The 18,230-nt window shown below is 43.4% G+C and overlaps 2 protein-coding genes across 2 annotated transcripts in view; both read left to right on the forward strand.

The window, feature by feature from the left end:
* The first annotated feature begins 2,535 nt into the window (after nucleotides 1-2,535).
* Nucleotides 2,536-8,988, forward strand: LOC148037622 (protein NARROW LEAF 1-like). Its single transcript, XM_087677132.1, has 10 exons — nucleotides 2,536-2,548; nucleotides 4,159-4,292; nucleotides 5,034-5,274; nucleotides 5,430-5,930; nucleotides 6,637-6,746; nucleotides 7,038-7,100; nucleotides 7,557-7,607; nucleotides 8,014-8,064; nucleotides 8,475-8,624; nucleotides 8,983-8,988. The coding sequence occupies exons 1-10, from the start codon at nucleotides 2,536-2,538 to the stop codon at nucleotides 8,986-8,988; spliced, it is 1,320 nt and encodes a 439-aa protein (XP_087533258.1).
* Nucleotides 8,989-9,085: 97 nt separating this feature from the next.
* Nucleotides 9,086-18,230, forward strand: part of LOC148037623 (protein NARROW LEAF 1-like) — a 33,709-nt gene continuing 24,564 nt past the window's right edge. Inside the window, exon 1 of the mRNA XM_087677133.1 lies at nucleotides 9,086-9,170. Coding sequence (XP_087533259.1) covers nucleotides 9,086-9,170 — 85 coding nt within the window. The remainder of the gene's footprint in view (nucleotides 9,171-18,230) is intronic.

Raw genomic sequence — 18,230 nt, forward strand, 5'->3', positions numbered from 1 at the left:
GTATACTCTTGTGAAACTTGTCCTTTCAAAGTTTCCCAAATCCCTAATCTATTCATGGATGCAAGAGGGCCATATATTGACCACATGTCAACTACCATTTTGTTGTATTTCATGGAAGGAGCAACCACAACCCCTCCCTCTCATTTTAGTATGGGACTAAAATCTTGCTCCATCAATAGGATCACTCCTCCCTTTCCTCTACTTGAAGAAGAGTAAAAACACACACAACTGGGAAGGTCTAGTGCTTGGATGTATTCATTGGTGAGATTTAGCCCTTGCATGGCCGATGCATTAGGTTTCCTTGCCCTTAACAACCTTCTCCAAGCTACCTTTTGGCTTTGTAAACATAGGCCTTTAGCATTCTATGAGGTGAGGTTAACTTCTTAGAGGTTTTAACAATATATTTATTCACCATCATGATCCAAGATGGCCTCAACTTTATTAGTCAGAGGATCATAAAAATTTTTATCAACAAAAGGTGATCTAGCAAACAAGAGCTATATTGTCCATACATGTGACATACTTTCCGCTACTTAGGGCTGCATGCATGCACATGAGGTACACATACACACAAAGAGAGATTATTTTGAAAAATATATAAGCAACATTTTTCAAATGAATTTGAAAATTTAATAAAGGAAGGCATGCATAACTGGGGATTTGGAGCTCATGCTACAAAAAGGTATTAAACCCATTCATGTGCTAGAATAAAACTACCAATAATTAAGGGAAACATTCAGACACATAAGGCTTTTCATTCTTAGAGGTGGCATGGCTTTTGCTATTGGAAGGCACGTTTGGCAACATTCTTCTTGGAATGTTGGCACCAAAATAGGGATATGTGGTAATGGGAGAGAAACAGGGACTCCAGAGTTGAAAGAAGAATACACAGAGAATGCCAAATCCACAAGCATTGCCAAGGCATAAATGAACATCATCCTGGATGGCAGATGGGACGCAGTAGTGGGGCTGGGGACATGGTGCGTTGGAGGGAAGGACCACAGTAGAGGAGACCATATGCCAGCATGGGAAGATGAATGTCGATGCTGGAGGTGTCGATGATGTCATCATTGGCGCTGTTGTAGAGGGGCTCACTGGATGGCGGAGTACTAAACATCACTTGCACAGGAGCACTCAGAATTAGATAGATGATGACTGCTCGTACTGTAACCTAACAGCAATACTCTGCTTAGGCTGGCTGGCATATAAAGTAGCTGCGACAGACAGTTGGGCTGTCTGGCATATGAGTAACTATAAGCTGTTGCGTCGACGGAGAGGCAAACGGTTGCCTGGCGTATCATTCTGATCTTTTAGTTTGTGAGGTTCTCTAACAGTGTACTACTATCTGATTGGCGTTGAAGGCTGCGTGTATTTGCAGCTCTCACCTAGACTTTTTTCTTGTTGCCGCTACCCCTAAAGGTGGTTGTACTGCTTGGCTTACGCAAGGATCGTGATGAGAGGATGAAGCAAGGGATCAACATGCAAATTGAGGCAGATCGCGACACCTTTAACAGATGGTGAGCAAGAGATCTTTTAACCGACCAAGAAGAAATCTTCGGGATTGAGGAGCAAGGGCAAAGAAACTGGCACCTGTTAACCAGCAAGTGTTGGATGCATGCATAATCAATGTTCTAATTCAATGGGTGTTTTTATTTAGTGAGTAGTAGGGTGGCTTTGTGAAACAGTGTAAACAATCATCATGATTTGAGTGGACAGTTTCCGGGATTGATTGGAAGCTCTGTAATACTAAATAAGAGCAGTTCGTTTCGTGACAAGTCAATGGTGAAAGAGACGGATGATTTGATACTCTTAGTGGCATTATGGATAGCATTCAGAGATCTGTGCAAGGAGAAAGGGAGATAAACCTGCCATCCTTCGAAGAAGTTGCTTGCATTTTGGAAAGCTCAATACATTGAGGAAGAGTAGGCTCCATCAAGGAAGAGGACTATTACTTGAGGAAGAGGACCTGTTGGGCTCCTATCTGAAGAAGAAGACTGCTTCTTTTGTTTCAGGCATATTAAAAGTGGCATATGTGCTAGAAACATCTTCATCCATAGGTATATTAGAAGTAGCATATATGTTAGAAACATCCTCTTTTGTTTTAGGCATATTAGTAGTAGCATTTATGCCAAAAAAATCACCAAATTTTGTCTCATCATAAGTGGGATATCTTGTACTTTCTACTACGTCAATGGTTGTTGGTTCTATATCATCTAAACAAACAGGGGTATGTATGATGCAGGTAACTTCATTGTGGTAGGTATGAGGTCATGAGATGTAGCTTCATTGTGGCAGGTATGAGATCGTGAGATGCATGGTTTTACTAGCTTCAGTGGGCATTGAGGGCTTCCAACTGTTGAATCATTTAACAAGCACAACACCAATGCTGAAGTAGCCTTTGAAGATCTCAAAGAATATTTATTCCGCAGCAAGTTGGACCACTGAGACCTTGCAATTGACACTAAATGAAAAAATAGTGAAATCAAGAAAGCATGTGCCTATTAAATGCAGGAGAAAGCCCATGTGACAGTAGCGATGTCTCAAAATGGTAAGATATGAGGTTAGGATCCATGATGTTGGCTTAGAGGAATGGCCTGTTATTCAGGATGAATGAAAGATGCAGGAAAAATTAATGCATACTCACAGTGATGGAGTGTGTCAAGGAGACATTGATCTTCACAAGTAGGTTGGAACCTACTTATGGCAGAGAACTCTTTAATCTACATTTAGGACTTGGGTTTTGTGTATGATTTTATCTGAGCAGGTACTATCTCCCAGCTACGTGTTTTATTACTCAATATTAGATTCTCTAAGAATCTTCAAAAGCAGGGATTCTTTTCTTTGGGCTCTAGGAGAACCATCCAATGCTAGCCTTTGCAAAGAGGAGAGAGCAGTAGGAAGGATCAAGATAGATCTTTTAACTTCTCCTCCTCCATTCTTTCACAAAGCCAAGAGGACTGCAGTAGAGTTCTCCTTCCCTTTGGTGGACCCAAATGTTAACAGTTTTACCAGCAAAGGTATGGACCTAGTCTTCCTTATAGCCATCGGGCCCTCTGCACATGGTGCTAATATGGTCAACACTGCCAGGGCATCATCAATTAAGCCTGCATTTCCATCAGTTAAGAGACTGGCAAGCTTGCCCCATCTGCTTGTAGAGTCCTCCATTCTTTCACAAAGCCGAGAGGACTGCAGTAGAGTTCTCCTTCCCTTTGGTGGACCCAAATGTTAACAGTTTTACCAGCAAAGCTATGGACCTAGTCTTCCTTATAGCCATTAGGCCCTCTGCACATGGTGCTAATATGGCCAACACTACCACGGCATCATCAATTAAGCCTGCATTGCCATCAGTTAAGAGACTGACAAGCTTGCCCCATCTGCTTGTAAATTTTTCAAATTGCCTGCAACAATGGAGGGAAGACAGTGGCCTTCTTAGCAGACACATAGGGTTGTAACAAAAGGCCAAGACAACCCAAAGTAATCTTCTGGCATTTACTTCTCTTCTTATTCACTGTTTAAGAACATACACTCATGCTCAATACAGCCCATGGAACCTCATTCAAAAGATCACAATCACACCCAAAAGAGCTTGAATGACAACCCCATTCCCTGCAAGCTTGAAATATATTCTAACATCAGTAGTTTCTGAGCAGTTGCTCTGCCTCCAGACATCTCAAGGGAAGCAGCTTTCTCACTGACTATGGAGAATAATCATGACCTTCTTCAGGCTCATGATGCAAGTCAGACTGTTGTGCAAGCCCCTGACATCGCTATTCGGCTAGCTTCTCAGGAAGTAGGACATGCTCTAAGGTAGCAAGGGATTTCCTTTTGTCTTCCTATATGTCCTTTCTAATTGATCAGTGTTTTGTATTTTGCTCCTAGTAAAAGGCAGAAGACCTGTCTACAGCATGCATCTCGGCTAAAGAGGAGTTTTAAACCTTAAGTCAGTATGCAGCTGCTTAGCCAATTCTATTTAAGCTTGTAGGAAAATTTTGATCTCTCTTAGTATGAATGAAGGACCAAATCAAGACTCACCACATCAAATACTTTCACGGTTGACAACATCAAACTTGCTATGAGTTTGTCCTCTTTAACTCTCATCTACATGTCTTTTGTAGCAAGAGTTTGTCCTCTTTAACTCTCACGGTTGACCAACTGGAGGCATATGGTGTGATGTTGATGTGGTAGAGTTCTATTATTTTCATATTCCAGCCGCAACCCCTGAGCAAGAGGTGTACACAGAGCTGGATGAAGGTTTAAGGGGCAATGACCCATCCATCGGTCCAGGATCTCAGGTAAAAAGCCAGTGAATAACTTCAAAGTTTGAATACAAACTACTCGTCTTGAAATTTAGTCATTCTATAATTTTACGTTTGTTTTGGAGGTGTGCATCTTACAACCAAGTTTCTAAATTTTATCTCAAGGATCAGTTGCATAGCCTTAGAGCATGGTCATAACTGGGATGTGTCTACTCTTTTGATGTCATGCTTGTGGTCTTAGTTCAATTTTCGGATCAACTGTAGGCCCTTTTATGTAATCAAGATTGATGTCTTATATTGATCTAACAAAATATTTAGTATTTTTTATTTAATTGAGTTGTATAAACTAGCATATCAAATGAGGGCATTTGATGCATTATGATAGTGTACAGTTTAGTGGTAGATTGATATGTCTACATTGATATTCGAGGGGCATCACTCTCGAATCTATCATCATTTTGTTTATCGATATACTCAATTGCAGCATGATGATGTCCATATTTGTGTATAGAAAATAGAAATGACCATCTCATGTGTTTCTATGTTTTTGGTGTCATTAGATGTTTTTCGCACATTTTTCCCCTCCTTTCCATAAACTTTGAGAAATGTTGAGAGTGTGTACATGCTTCATCATATATCAATTAAACAACTGATGGTGTTTTTTACACTGTAGAGGTGAAGATTGGCAGATTTTTAGTTGCAATATATGTACATAATTGTTGCATCATTACTAGTTTGACAATTCTGATACGTTTCTCTCTTTGGTGAATTTCACAGGTTGCAGGTCAGGAGACATTTGGTACACTTGGAGCCATAGTACAGAGTAGGAAAGGGACTCGTCAGGTTGGGTTTCTGACAAATCGACATGTTGCGGTTGATTTGGACTACCCCAACCAGAAGATGTTCCATCCACTGCCTCCAAATGTTGGACCTGGTGTTTATTTGGGTGCAGTGGAAAGGGCAACGTCTTTTATTATAGATGAGCGGTGGTATGGCATTTTTACAAGTGTGAATCCAGGTTTCCCTCTTTGCTACTTGTTTTTTAGCTGCCTGCTGTTAAGCCATTCTGTATTGTCCATTTTATAAACTTCTCTGTGAGTTGAAACAAGAATTCTGGTTTCTGTTTCTTGATATGACAATATTGATACTTGATGATGTTTGCTCATGGGGCAGAGACATTTGTGCAAGCTTATGGTGCTTTCATTCCATTCGGGGACAGTTTTGATGTCTCCAAAGTCACAACTACTATCAAAGGGGTAGGTGAGATGGGAGATGTTATAACTATTGACTTGCAAGCAAACATCAACAGCATCGTGGGGAGGAGGGTAATAAAAGTTGGCAAAAGCTCAGGGCTAACAAAAGGAAGCATCATGGCATATGCCTTTGAGTACAATGACGAGAAGGGCAATTGCTTTTTCACTGATTTCTTGATTGTGGGCAAGAACCAGCAAGCATTTGACATGCAGGGAGACAGTGGCAGCCTGGTACTGATGCTTGAGGAAGGCAAGAAAAAGCCTAGCCCTGTGGGAATAATATGGGGAGGCATAGCGAATCGTGGGTGCCTGAAACTTCAGAATGGAGATGCACTTGTGAATTGGACAAGTGTAGTGGATCTTGGGCGCCTCTTCAACAGTCCTCAACTTGATTTAATCACTAGCGATGCTGCTTTGGAAGGTAATTTCAGGAGCTTAGGCCACAGTTTGTCAATGTGCTCTGTTGTTTGTATCTCTACACATTGAGAAGATTTAGACAAATTCCCACTATAATTCCCATTGGAATTACGACGACATCATGAGCTTTATGAGGGAGGGACTGCATACTTGGCTAGGTGCTAGGTGCGGTTGAGGGCAGGGGGACTGGTGGCCTGGGGTAGTTCATGATGTTGAGCACTATATGGAAAAACAAGAGAGAGCAGCCCCTTTCCCCACATGGGAACATGTCAAAAACTTCTTGACATGCTAGTATTCTATATTGCTGCACCATTTTTTGATAATCGGTGTAGCTCGAAGTCCTCGAGAATATGAAATAGAAACATGTGCATGGTTTTTAGTTTAACAAAATAAGGAGAATTTTAGTGATTCTAGATTTCAAAGGTGTGTTGAAGCTAAGGAGTTGTTAATGTTAGAAGTTAGTGTTTATGCATCTCCTCTCTTGAAGATAATTGTCCCTTTGAATTGCTGGGTTTCAAAGGCATTTGAGAAGAAGTGAAGGCTGTCAATAGGAATTCGGAGTGCAGGAGAATCAAGCTCATGGTTCTTTGGCACCATGCAATTTGCAAAACCCAATCAGCATGCCTTTGAAAGTTCGAAGGTGAAGTCACAAGGTCAAAATTATCACCACCCCACCTGAAGTGAACCAGGGTACCCTGAGGTGCATGCAGGTGGAGGTGGAGTGGGGTTGAGACATGATTCGAATCATGCCAATCCTTCCTGCATTGACTTCATAAAGAGTTTCGACTCAATAACACGTTATGATGACAAAAGTACAGATGTTAATGGCGAGGAGCTATCCAGTTGTGGGCTAGATCTTTATGGCAGGGATGCAAAAAGAAGATGGCTCTAATCCTTACAAGGAAGTGAGCTCATTCCTTTACACAGAGTTTAATCTTGTCATTTGAATGAATATGTACTTGGAATGGGCAGAGATTAATGATGCATTTTCTTACCTTTCCAATTCAACGTCTTAACTTTGCAAGAATGCAGTGTAGCTCCTGAAGCGGTTTTACTCTGCGCCTTAGTAGTATTTTGTTAACTAACTTGTGGGGTATAATTGCTGGTGCAGATAGTGGAGCTTCTGGTCCAAATGGATTGTGCCGGTTGTGAGAGAAGTGTGAGAAAGGCCCTGGTTAACCTCAAAGGTACAGGCAGTTTGTTCACTTTAATATGTTATGCTGCATGTGAATGTAAAGAGATTTAAGGTGTTAATGAAGACTGTGACTTATGACGCTCGTTAATCAACTGAATTGATTTGGAGATCACCACGATTAGCTAACCAACTGATGAGATTAGGGACGTTTATGTTGAATGGATCAGCCCAAATATTTCTGAATCCTCAAGTGGTTATTGCCTATCAATAGAGCTGTTTGAGGTGTGTTAAATCAAATGGGCTAGAGCTTCAAGATGGGTACAATATAGTTTGCCTCTCCCATGTAGGTTAGCAGAATCATACAATGCTGCCCTTGCTATACTTCATGTTATTTCCATCTAGGTCTGTGGCTTTTAAGCATAGGTCAAATCAATAAATTGTACATGTCTTATCACTATTAGGATGTTGCTAATAGGCTGATTTTTCTGCATGTAGAGAAATGTGATTGCTCGTGGGATTATTGAATGGTGTGATGGAGCGCCTCAGGTAAGGAATTCTACAGTTGGCAAATGAAACTTGATTCTGCTCAAGCTAGAAATAAGACATCTCTGAAAGAGTTGAATGGATCACCAAGATTAGCTAACCAACTGATGAGATTAGGGACGTTTATGTTGAATGGATCAGCCCAAATATTTCTGAATCCTCAAGTGGTTATTGTCTATCAATAGAGCTGTTTGAGGTGTGTTAAATCAAATGGGCTAGAGCTTCAAGATGGGTACAATATAGTTTGCCTCTCCCATGTAGGTTAGCAGAATCATACAATGCTGCCCTTGCTATACTTCATGTTATTTCCATCTGGGTCTGTGGCTTTTAAGCATAGGTCAAATCAATAAATTGTACATGTCTTATCACTATTAGGATGTTGCTAATAGGTTGATTTTTCTGCATGTAGGGAAATGTGATTGCTCGTGGGATTATTGAATGGTGTGATGGAGCGCCTCAGGTAAGGAATTCTACAGTTGGCAAATGAAACTTGATTCTGCTCAAGCTAGAAAGAAGACATATCTGAAAGAGTTGACTAGGTTTTTTTACCATTGTAGTTCAAGGTACAATGCTGCACTTGTTGCACTTAGCAAGAAATGGATCCCTTTTAAAGACTTTAAATTAGGCTTATTGGCCACTTGTTGATTAAAGGCTTTACAAATAGCATCTCAATAATATCAGATGCTCTTTAAATCATGAGAGGAAGTGTAACTCTGCCAAGACCACAGCAAAGACATATTGGTTTTTGTATTTTAGATGACTCATGGAGTTAGATATAGAAATAATGAAAAGCTTGAAGGAGCTTGAAGGAGATTGATAATGAAGTACTGAAACAGCAAAACATGGATCATGAAGTGATGTAATTTGCAGATGAAGCAGGGCAGATCTGAAATGCAGCAATTGAGATGCTACATGGCAGTCCACAATAAGTGGTCAGCAGTCCTGGAGTGGAAATGCAGTAGCTCGACAGATCATGTTGGTTGTAGCTGGTTTGAAAGATCTCAAACAGTAATAGCTGAGGTGAGGATGATGAATTAGGAGAAAAACTAGTAGATAGAACCACATGTAGACTGTCATCAGCAGGTGGAGGGCAATGAATAGGCTGCAGTAGCCCCTGGAGCAGGTTGTGATGGTTGGCTGAGAGAGGAGCATCTTTGGCTACTAGCCCAGGGTGGGGGCCAGGAGCCCCTTACCCTCGATGGCAACTAGTGGCAACTAACTAGATATGCGGTGGCTCCCAAGCAAAAGCTCATGTTATTGAACACTATTAGGGCAAACCAAGGGAAAACAGTCCCCTTTTCCACATGGGAAAATTATGTCAAAAAAACTTCTTGTGATTGACTATATTCCATCTTGACATTTGATTTGTGGGCTGCAGGAATAGAGAGATCATGAAGAATTTGGTCACTTCATGTGATAATCATGGCGAATTTGGTCAACATATCCTGAACAGCAGCAACCTCCTCGAGATTAAGGCCAACATGACTGCAAAGGATTCTAATCCATCTGATCAACCTGGCCATATCATGAATCAAGTGAATCAAGCTGATATTTCAAGGTCAGGTGGTATGATTAGCATATCCTTAAATTGGCCATGGACATCCATGCTACTTAGCGGATCAAGCCCAGGTAGCACTGGTCAAGAGCATGTGCTCTAGCCCAGCAACATGGGTGGATCAAGAGGCATGATTGGTGATGATGATCTACATAATTTGCAGGATAACTTTAATTTGGTATCTTCTGTTGGCTAGACATGTTCAAGTTGATAGCCCAGCAAATCTAAAGGCTCCGAGGTAAGTGGAATGGAGGTTTCTTGTTCTTTTAGTAAAAAGCTTTCTGGGTTATGGGTTGAGGGTTGTTATACAAAACATTTAAAAAAGATATGATAGGGAAAGGAGGAAGCTTATCCTGCTTTTGATGCATCTTTTTATCCCCATTAGTAAGTATGATACAATATGGTTCCATGAGCAAATAATTTAAATATCATTTCATTATTTGTCTTGTTGTGGATAGGACTACAGGGTTTGAAGCATACAACCAGTAGAGTAGATCTATGTTGTGGAGCTATGGGAGATTGCAGTGCTTTTAGAATCAAGGGAAGGAAGTTTACTAAAAATGGTAGGTCTTCTCTTATTGCTTTGAGCTTTTTTCGCTATGTACATGTTTGAGCCTTTTGATATCCTTGGTAATTGTAAACACAAAATGTATCTAGGGACAACATTGTGGGTGAAGCAACAAGGATCTGCATTTCAAAAAAAAGGAAGGGAGGCTTAGGAAGAGCTAACAAGACTTAATTTTTTAAACGGTGGAGCAGATCGGAAGAGGACGACAACTCTAGACCTACCTTAGGTGCTCTAGAACATGGTGAAGTAGAGAGAATGTAGTGTTCAAGACAACTTTTTTAGTGGATTCAATCACAATTCTATTGCTAACAATACAACATTGTGAACAAATTGTGATTAGTTTTCTTAACATGATATATTAGTGTGATAATGGCTTGTATTAATGGTTCCGACTAGTTTTCTTGTATAGGAAAATTGTACTATATCTATGGTTTCAATTAGTTTTCTTATCTAGGAATATTTTACTAGATCATCAACTAGGAATTTTAAAAATTTTCTATATAGAAATATTTTACTAGATCACTAACTTGTAAAGTGTTCCACTTTTACTATTTGAGACTTTTTCTAGATACTTTGATAAGTATCTAGAAAATCTCTCTTTTTTTTACTATATGGAAAAGTGTTTAAAGTTCCTTGTGTGGTGAAAAAGACGCATCAGAGGACGACGAAGAAGAAGTCAAAGATGACAAATGGCAAGTACACGGAAGAAGACCTGCACAAGGAGGTGCTTAGGAGGCCATCCTCTTCTAGGGTTTGTTCCTGCCACCTTGAAACATTGCTTCCATACAATCACCACATATATTTTTTATCCTTCTCTGCAGATTGATATTACTAAGAAAATATGGTTGTGGCCAGAGAAATGGTCATGATAAGACTAATCTGTAGTAGCCTTGGATTGCCTCCTATGATGTCAATGCGCTGCTATGCATCTTCTTCCTACTAGATTTAAATGATATATATTTTTTCGATTGTTTCGGTTGTGTTTCACGACTTTAACGTTGTTTCCTTAGTTGGAGCCAATGAATTTAAAAAAAAACAAGGTCATAGATGTTGTATCACCCACATGAGAGCAACAGGCAACTTATCCATAAAGAAGACTCAGAATAACATCATTTGTAACTGGGCATCACATAGAGAGAGGGAAGAGGACGTTTTTTTTGTGTGGAATGCCACCACCAAATTTGGTCCAGATGGCATAGCTTGGGAGTATGGAGTCTTTTCCTTGCAATTGATTGATTTGGAGAACTAAATAAACCGAGCGCAATAGTTCTACTTCATGAGGGATATATGTCACATTACCAACAGATGAGAGGGCTTGCTTATGAGTTTCTTCTTGCCTCTTTGGAACGAGTCTTGATCTACCATCAATGAATTCAACATTGTATTAACCACAAGCAATCAAGAGAGGAGTCAACAATCTCTTAAGCTTCATCTCGAGTGAAATTCCAATTATGTTTAAAGCTAGTCATGAGAGTCATCTTCACTAACCCTTCCCTTGACCATGAGTCTTTTCATATATACCTCAACCATACTTTTAAACAATAAGGTTGCTTTTCCATTCACCTTGTTCTTGTTTCGTCTTCCTTGATTGAGGTTTGAATGTTGTAAACTTTCTTGGATCGTATTTGGAACTCCCTGCTTCCATCTTGAAAAGTGTCCCTACGACAATGAGCGACTTTCACGAACCCTCGTGCGAATCTCGTATGACACTTGGTGAACCTGACGTGAAAGCGTCGCTTCTGATTGTCGAGATGGGAGACTCTTGAATACTCTACCCACTTCATCATCGAGTGCTTCTTCCTTTTTGACCAATGAGATGAAGAACTTATTACAAACTCTTTCTTCAACCATTATGATGTAAAATCAGCAGATGGAGTTATCAATGCAGCAGCATCATTAGTTACATCAACAACAATTGGATCATTGGACTTGCTTGATGAGTACGATGTACGTTTCATGGCCAATCGTGCGGTGCTTATCACGACTGATTGCAATGGTACTAGGACAGAGTGCAAAAGAAAATTGTGCAAGTGGGTCAGGGTGACAGGTCTAACCCTAGGCGAGACAAGCTCCCCAGGTATGTCATGCCCTTGATGTGCCCTAAACAATTGTGGGTGATTGTAAGGGGCTAGGGGACTAGGGACGAAGCCGGTCGACCAAGGTCACTAGACGTACCTAATTTGAGGACCCCTAGGTGCTGTGCTGTGATGGTGGGTACTTCTTATCTTTCCATTCTTTTTTTTTTTTAAATTTGCCTGAGTACAACCATTACAATATGTTGAGGCTATCAGCCTTTCAATGGGCTGGAAAATGTCAAGCTTCGAAGACCGGGAACATGTCGGCCGGGGGGGAGCAGGGAACATGTCGACCGGGACATGAATGGTGTGGGACTCCCTTGGGGGTGAGCAGGGAACATGTCGGCCGGGACATGAATGGTGTAATCCCGGCCCGCTACCGTCTCCAAAATGTCTTTAAATAATTCATTAAATTCTTCTCTTTCCCGAGCTGCCCTTTCTGCCTTTGAGCATCTGGGGCCCGAGCGGGAGCTGGGAGTTCATACCACTAGTGCTGCCACCTATTGCGCATTTCGAGTCTCGACTTTCTTGACTCAAGAATTCTTCGGCCTTCACCCTGGGCAGTGTCACTTAGGGCCTCGCTTCTTGGCATACCTTTTGATGGTGGGCACATAGCCCTCCGGTGGAGGGGCGTGTGCCACATGCTCCCACCTTCTGCGAAGAGCGTCTTTGCATGCTAGATCTCCATGATTCTCCATGCATTCTGCCGCAAAAGGAAACCTGCAAGACACAATCCAAGGGTTAGACCTTGATACATGATACAACTGTTTGCATGGAAGGGATTTTAGTGTGGTTTATGAAGTGTATATGACAAGAAGGGGAGGGGTGAGGCATGCGGTGTTTGTTGTAGAGGAATGGCCCCCATGTTGATGTTCGCGTGGCCTCCAGTCATTAGCAGATATTAGTTTATGCTAAGTCGCGTGGACTGATTGTAGTGGAGTGGGACAGGGCACATCCTCGAAAGGATAGACCAAAAAGGGAAGCAGGTGTATTGGAAAGGACTACACCCTGTCTACACCATCAGAGTTGTTGGTCAACGCTTCCTATGGCGGTAATGTGGGTTGCATGCTCTCACTTGGAGGTGGGGCTGGTCACACACTTTTGAATGCGTGATGAGAGGAGGACTTGAGGAGCTTAGTTTATCTGACCCCACTTTTCTCCCTGCGTCTGACTATCATTGCTTGTGTGTGTTGACGTTGTTTATACACGGTGATACAAAAAGCAGTGTTTATTTATGTACATATTTATGAATCCATGTCACTTCATGAGGATAAGAACCAAGTGTAGAACTCGGGGTTATACTGGAGCGTGGCACATGCATCTAGTATTCGTGGCAGCTGACTTAATACTGATAGATATTTTGCCACGTCGAGTAGCATGGAACCTTGATCGAGTCTACTGGCAATATGTAACTCCTCCTCAGTGAGAACCTTATCAATCAAAGGGCCCTGTAGCCTAGTCCCAGCTAAGTCCGTACCCCGAATGTCAGTGAGCACTCGAAGGGAAGTTGGTGCCACGTAGGTTGGGTCTCTTTGAGACCGCCATTTGGTCAGTCGCTCTTTTGAGACCGTCATGATCTGAGCCTCTAGTTTGGCCATTACAACTCGATTTTCGCACCAACGCTGCTCAAATTGACTCTGGCCTGCTGACTGTCGCTTTAGTAGCTCTATGACTACGAGATTCGGTCAGCAGAGCACTTTATTGAACGTGACGATTAAGCGCAATTCATCAGCCTCCTCGTCAGGGATGAGTCGCATATGTTCATGTAGGAGCCTGTCGTAGTGCCCGTTAAGATGTTCTTGTTCTTCCCATGATAGAGGAAAGGTCAAGTAATCTCCAAGCTGCTCCTTGGGGATCGTGCCCATGTCTGCAAGGACGTAGACACGCGCGACCACTTTGAGCTTAGCCTCCAACTGAGTTAAGCATTCTGCGACACTTCTATATTCAACGAGGGCTTGCTCTGTTGCTATCTCATGCAAAGTCCTAAGAGTTTCCTTAGGCTTTAGCATGGCTGGGGGCTCAGGCCTAGATGAGCAAGATTGGTCAACGCTAGGATTTCTTATGCTCTTGGGGTTCTCACGTTTCTCCTGAGGTTTTGCTGTTATTTCGTCATGGTTCTTCTCGAATGTGACTGGTATAGATTTGTCACCCTGTTGTGACAGCGTTGCATCCACTCTTGATTGATCAATGTGAGTTCTATTGTCAGTGGATAGAGTGCTGCAAGCAACTGTTGATGGCAACTATTGCTTTGGTTTGTCAGAGCACACAGATGTGTCTGAGGTTTCACCGCTATTAGGAGAGGCATCAGTGGGTTCATTGGTGGATGGACTCGATGCTTCATTCATCAGCTCTCCAGCACCCTTCGTCTCAATGTTATTGGGGTCCACAACCACCTGCAACTGTTGTTGTTTTCTCTGCTTTCTCCTCTTTTTCTTGGTCAATGAAGGTGCCCCTCTCAACGACTCAGGACCTTGGACTAGATCAGCCGTTGATGTGCTTGGTTGGGCCTCAGCCTTCTCTTCCTCTAGTGTGGCCTTACGGGACATGGCCGTGGCCTGCTGAATAGCCTCACTAGGTTGTGAGAGCCCAATTACCTCCCGTTTCGGAGGGTCTAGCTCTTCTGCCAGCTCCCTTGAGTTTAACTCCTCCAGCCTAGGCTTTAGACCCTTTGAAAGTGCTCGAGTTTTCGAGGAAGTTGGTTGCGACACCTCTTCCATAGGTGAACTTCTAAGGACACGTTCCACATAGGGTATTGTCACGGCCAAGGGCTGTGACTGCTGTGATCCCTGATTGGAAGTAGTAGCAGCTAGTTTAGTGGGCTGGCTATCCTTGGTGGATTGCGGTGTCAAGTCCCTAGGGAGATCAGAAGTAGTCGTGTCTTTTGTTGCCCTTTGAGCACTCATCTTTGTAGATCGAGCATGAGTTGATTTAGTCACATTAGGTTGCTCATGCATATCCTTGGGTCGAGAGCTACAGATGGCGTCATGTCCCACCTCTTGGATATTTGGAAGCTTAGATGGAGATAGAGATTGGAATTGAGCAATTTCCCTTGACAACCGCTGCTGTGCTTCCTGTGTTCGTTTGGAAAAAGAGGATATAGGAGACCTAGGACTCATAGATGGACTTGGCACTGGCTGAATGATTTGCTCGCGGCTATTGGGTGATTGTGCCATTTACTTTGTTGAGCAATCAGCCTTGCCTTGAGCAATGTTGTGCCTATGATGCTTGTTCTCCCCTTGGAAAATCAAAGGCTCATTGGGCACTAACAATTTTTGTGCATGCTCAATGGCTGCATATGACATCTGTCTATTTATCATGCTAGGTTGAGGCTCTTTCCTTCGAACAATCATGTCTGGTTTCTTGCCGTGAGACCTAGTGTTTCTCTTAGATTCCGTCTTGTGCCATGCTTTTGATGCACTCTGGCCTTCAGCTAATAGAGGCAGTTTAGTAGGGGATTTTGGTACCCAAATCCATTGGTTACCTGCGTAGTACCCTTGAGCACGTAGCAACGCTTTGGATATTCATCGCGGCGTTGTGCTGACCCTCCATCGATGCCTGCGCCTATAAGGCTTGGGCTTCTTTTGGGGTCTTCTACGATATTTGTAAGTCCAAAGCCCGTCCTTGGCATTATCTCTTGACCTTCTTGTTTTGGGCATGGCCTCACTCACTGGTTCTTGTTGTTTGACCTGTGCTTGTATTAACTCTTCCAACAAGTCCTTGCTCTCATCAGCAGGCTTGGCTATCATGTCAACACCTTCCTTGCCTTTCCCTTGAAGTTTGATGAGGTCACCTTTGCAAAAGGTTGTGACTATCCTCACACCCGGTAGTGTCAGGTGTATCTTCTATGCTACATAGTCAGCCTCACATTTGGTCGCCCTTTTGAAGGGTCTTCCTAGGAGGGTTTCTTTCCTGCAACTAGCACTTTTTGGAGGAACATGAAATAAGATAGGCAAGCTTTCCGTTTCAATTGTCGCAAGGATTTTGCACTTCCCTATGAGTGCTTGTGGGTGTCCCCCATAAGGGCTAAGAGTTCCACTAGTCGGTGTGAGCTCTGGTTGGCCTAGTAGGGTCCATGATTCATAGGTCAAGATGTTAAAATCTGCTCCTTCATCAATCAGAGCATCGATAATGTGCTCTCTTTTCGCGGTGAGTTTGACCCTAAGATAAGCAAGTGGTACTATGTCTTCATCTTTCGGGTCCTGGCTTGTAAATTTAAGCCTTCTGACAGATGCCCTTGAGTTCTCGACTGCACGACCAGATGTGGATTCTCCACTGCTGTCTTGGATCGTCAGTCCAGTGCTATTCAAGGTACATCTCTCGTCAAGAGTGTCACATCTAGTCACCTTCGCATTTGTAGCTTGCTGAAGTTGCATTTTGCTCTGACTAGACACGGTTTGAACACAATGTCTTTGTGTTCTCGTGGTGTGGCCTTTTTGCCCTTGATGGCTAGATTGGCCCATTGATGTTCTAGGGTCTCTGTTTCTCTCTGTTCGGGTATGGGCTTTTGGTTGCTCTATTGCAAGTGAGACTCCATGCTGGTGTAGAGCCATTACTTCACTAGGGTCCAATTTGGAAGACCTGTCACTGTGCGCGTTTTCTCTCCAACCTACTCGGGGGAGGTGCGGAGGGGGCAGAGCCCCCTCTGTGGGGGTCCGGGGAGGCAGTCCCCCCGGCCTGCAGGGCCGTTACGGTAGACGCCATATGCAATTTGGAGGACCGTTTATAGCCAAATTTTGAACTACGTGCTCTAAGTTTCAGCCCAGTGATGGATCTGTGATGTGCCTTTAGCTCTACGTGGTCTTTGGGGTCAATTTCGAGGTTTAGATGCGTCAGAATTTGTGTTCTGGATACTTGTCCGATTTTGACAGTTTTTTGGTCCAATTCTAAGATGTCCGATTTTCAGGAGTCCGATTATCAGAATCGGACGTCCGATTTTGGGTTGGTCCGATCGGACCAATGGTCCGATTTTGGTCACATCCGATTCTAAGAGTCGGATCAAGAAGTGGTCCGATTTTCAAAGTAGTCCGATTCTGGGAATCGGATCAGACAGGGTGGTCCGATTCTGGCAGGTTCGATTCTGAGTGGTCCGATTATGGATTGGTCCGAGTGTCCGAGTGTCCGAGTCGGACAGGTTGGTTCGAGCGTCCGATTCTCAAAATCGGATGGGTTGGTCCGAGTGTCCGAGTCGGATGGGTTGGTCCGAATCTGAGTGGTCCGAGTGCCATGTGGCACGTCCGATCGGGCTAGTCCGATTCTGGGAATCGGACCAGACTGGTCCGACTCACTCTCAGTCAGACGGTCGGATTCTGGGACTCGGATGGTTCGACTCCAGAACTCGGGTGGTCCGATTCTGGGGGTGGTTCGATTCTGGGAATCGGACCACTGCGAGTTGGTCCGACTACGTCGGCGGCGGGCGCGATTTCCGCGCATTTGACCCCTCCTTACTGTCTACTGCACACAATCACCACGGACTTCCTAGATCTGATTAGAGCACTTATTGGGAAACACCAAACTCACCTGGAGCAGCATGAATCGCTGTCGCCTAGAAATCGGGGTAGCACTTCCTCGTCCTGTGAACCAGAAGCTCTCTCTCTCTCTCTCTCTCTCTCTCTCTCACAAGGCCAACCAAGGAAATGAGGTCTGTCCTGGCCTCCCAGGCCTCTTAAGGTCCTTTCCCAGCACTGTAGAGCCTTACAGCTAGTTCCCTGTCCATGTCTCACCCAGAAACTTGAATCTGGTCCCCTGTTTCCATGTTTTAGCCTGTTATACAGCAACAGAAAACCCTACTGTTTGCTTGTTTTTTCTTCTTTTTCTTTGTTTTTTCCTACCCTAATGCACCCAATTCATAAAGTAAATACCTACACTACTTCATCTCACAAATAAGTCTCAAAAAATCAAAAAACCTACTTGCCAAGGAAATCGAATACCATCTTCAACCCCCTTGCTTTCTACCTATCTACCTCAAGCAGCACTAGTTGGGGAAACCTCCTACTCCAATGCTCGATTCGAAGCACGCAAGTGCTCAAGGCTTGAATCCATTGGTCCCGGAAACGGAACCAAAATGTGGGAGCTTTCGCTCAACTCCAAGACCCACGGACCGCTTATTGTTCAAGTGTTCCAAGCCGAGCACTAATGGCTACCTCTCACATAGCCGACGCGCCATCCATATCTATGGGTGTAGTGAGCTTACCTCCGTGCCGTTCGAGTTACCTCCTCTCTCGCACACTCCGGTAGCTCCACGATGCAAGTGCAAGCTTCAAGCAAGCTCGATCCTCCCGCTCCGAGCTCCAAGCTCCATTGCCGCGAGCAAGACAAGAAAAGAGAAGAGAAGAGAAGAAGAGAGAAGAAGATGGAGAGCTTCTTCTCCTCGGTCCCTCACCCTCACACACTCACTCCCTCACACTCTCACACTCCCTCTCTCAAGCATA

The sequence above is a fragment of the Lygodium microphyllum genome, chromosome 4 (genome assembly GCF_053477565.2).
Source record: "Lygodium microphyllum isolate KBCC chromosome 4, Lygodium_microphyllum_v1.1.10, whole genome shotgun sequence".
NCBI lineage: Eukaryota > Viridiplantae > Streptophyta > Polypodiopsida > Schizaeales > Lygodiaceae > Lygodium > Lygodium microphyllum.

Excerpts from the sequence above, each read along its gene's own strand:
- LOC148037622 (XM_087677132.1), top strand. Across the intron at positions 6,747-7,037 it reads ATGATGACAAAAGTACAGAT|ATAGTGGAGCTTCTGGTCCA; the intron begins GTTAATGGCGAG and ends TTGCTGGTGCAG. Across the intron at positions 7,101-7,556 it reads GAAGTGTGAGAAAGGCCCTG|AGAAATGTGATTGCTCGTGG; the intron begins GTTAACCTCAAA and ends TTCTGCATGTAG.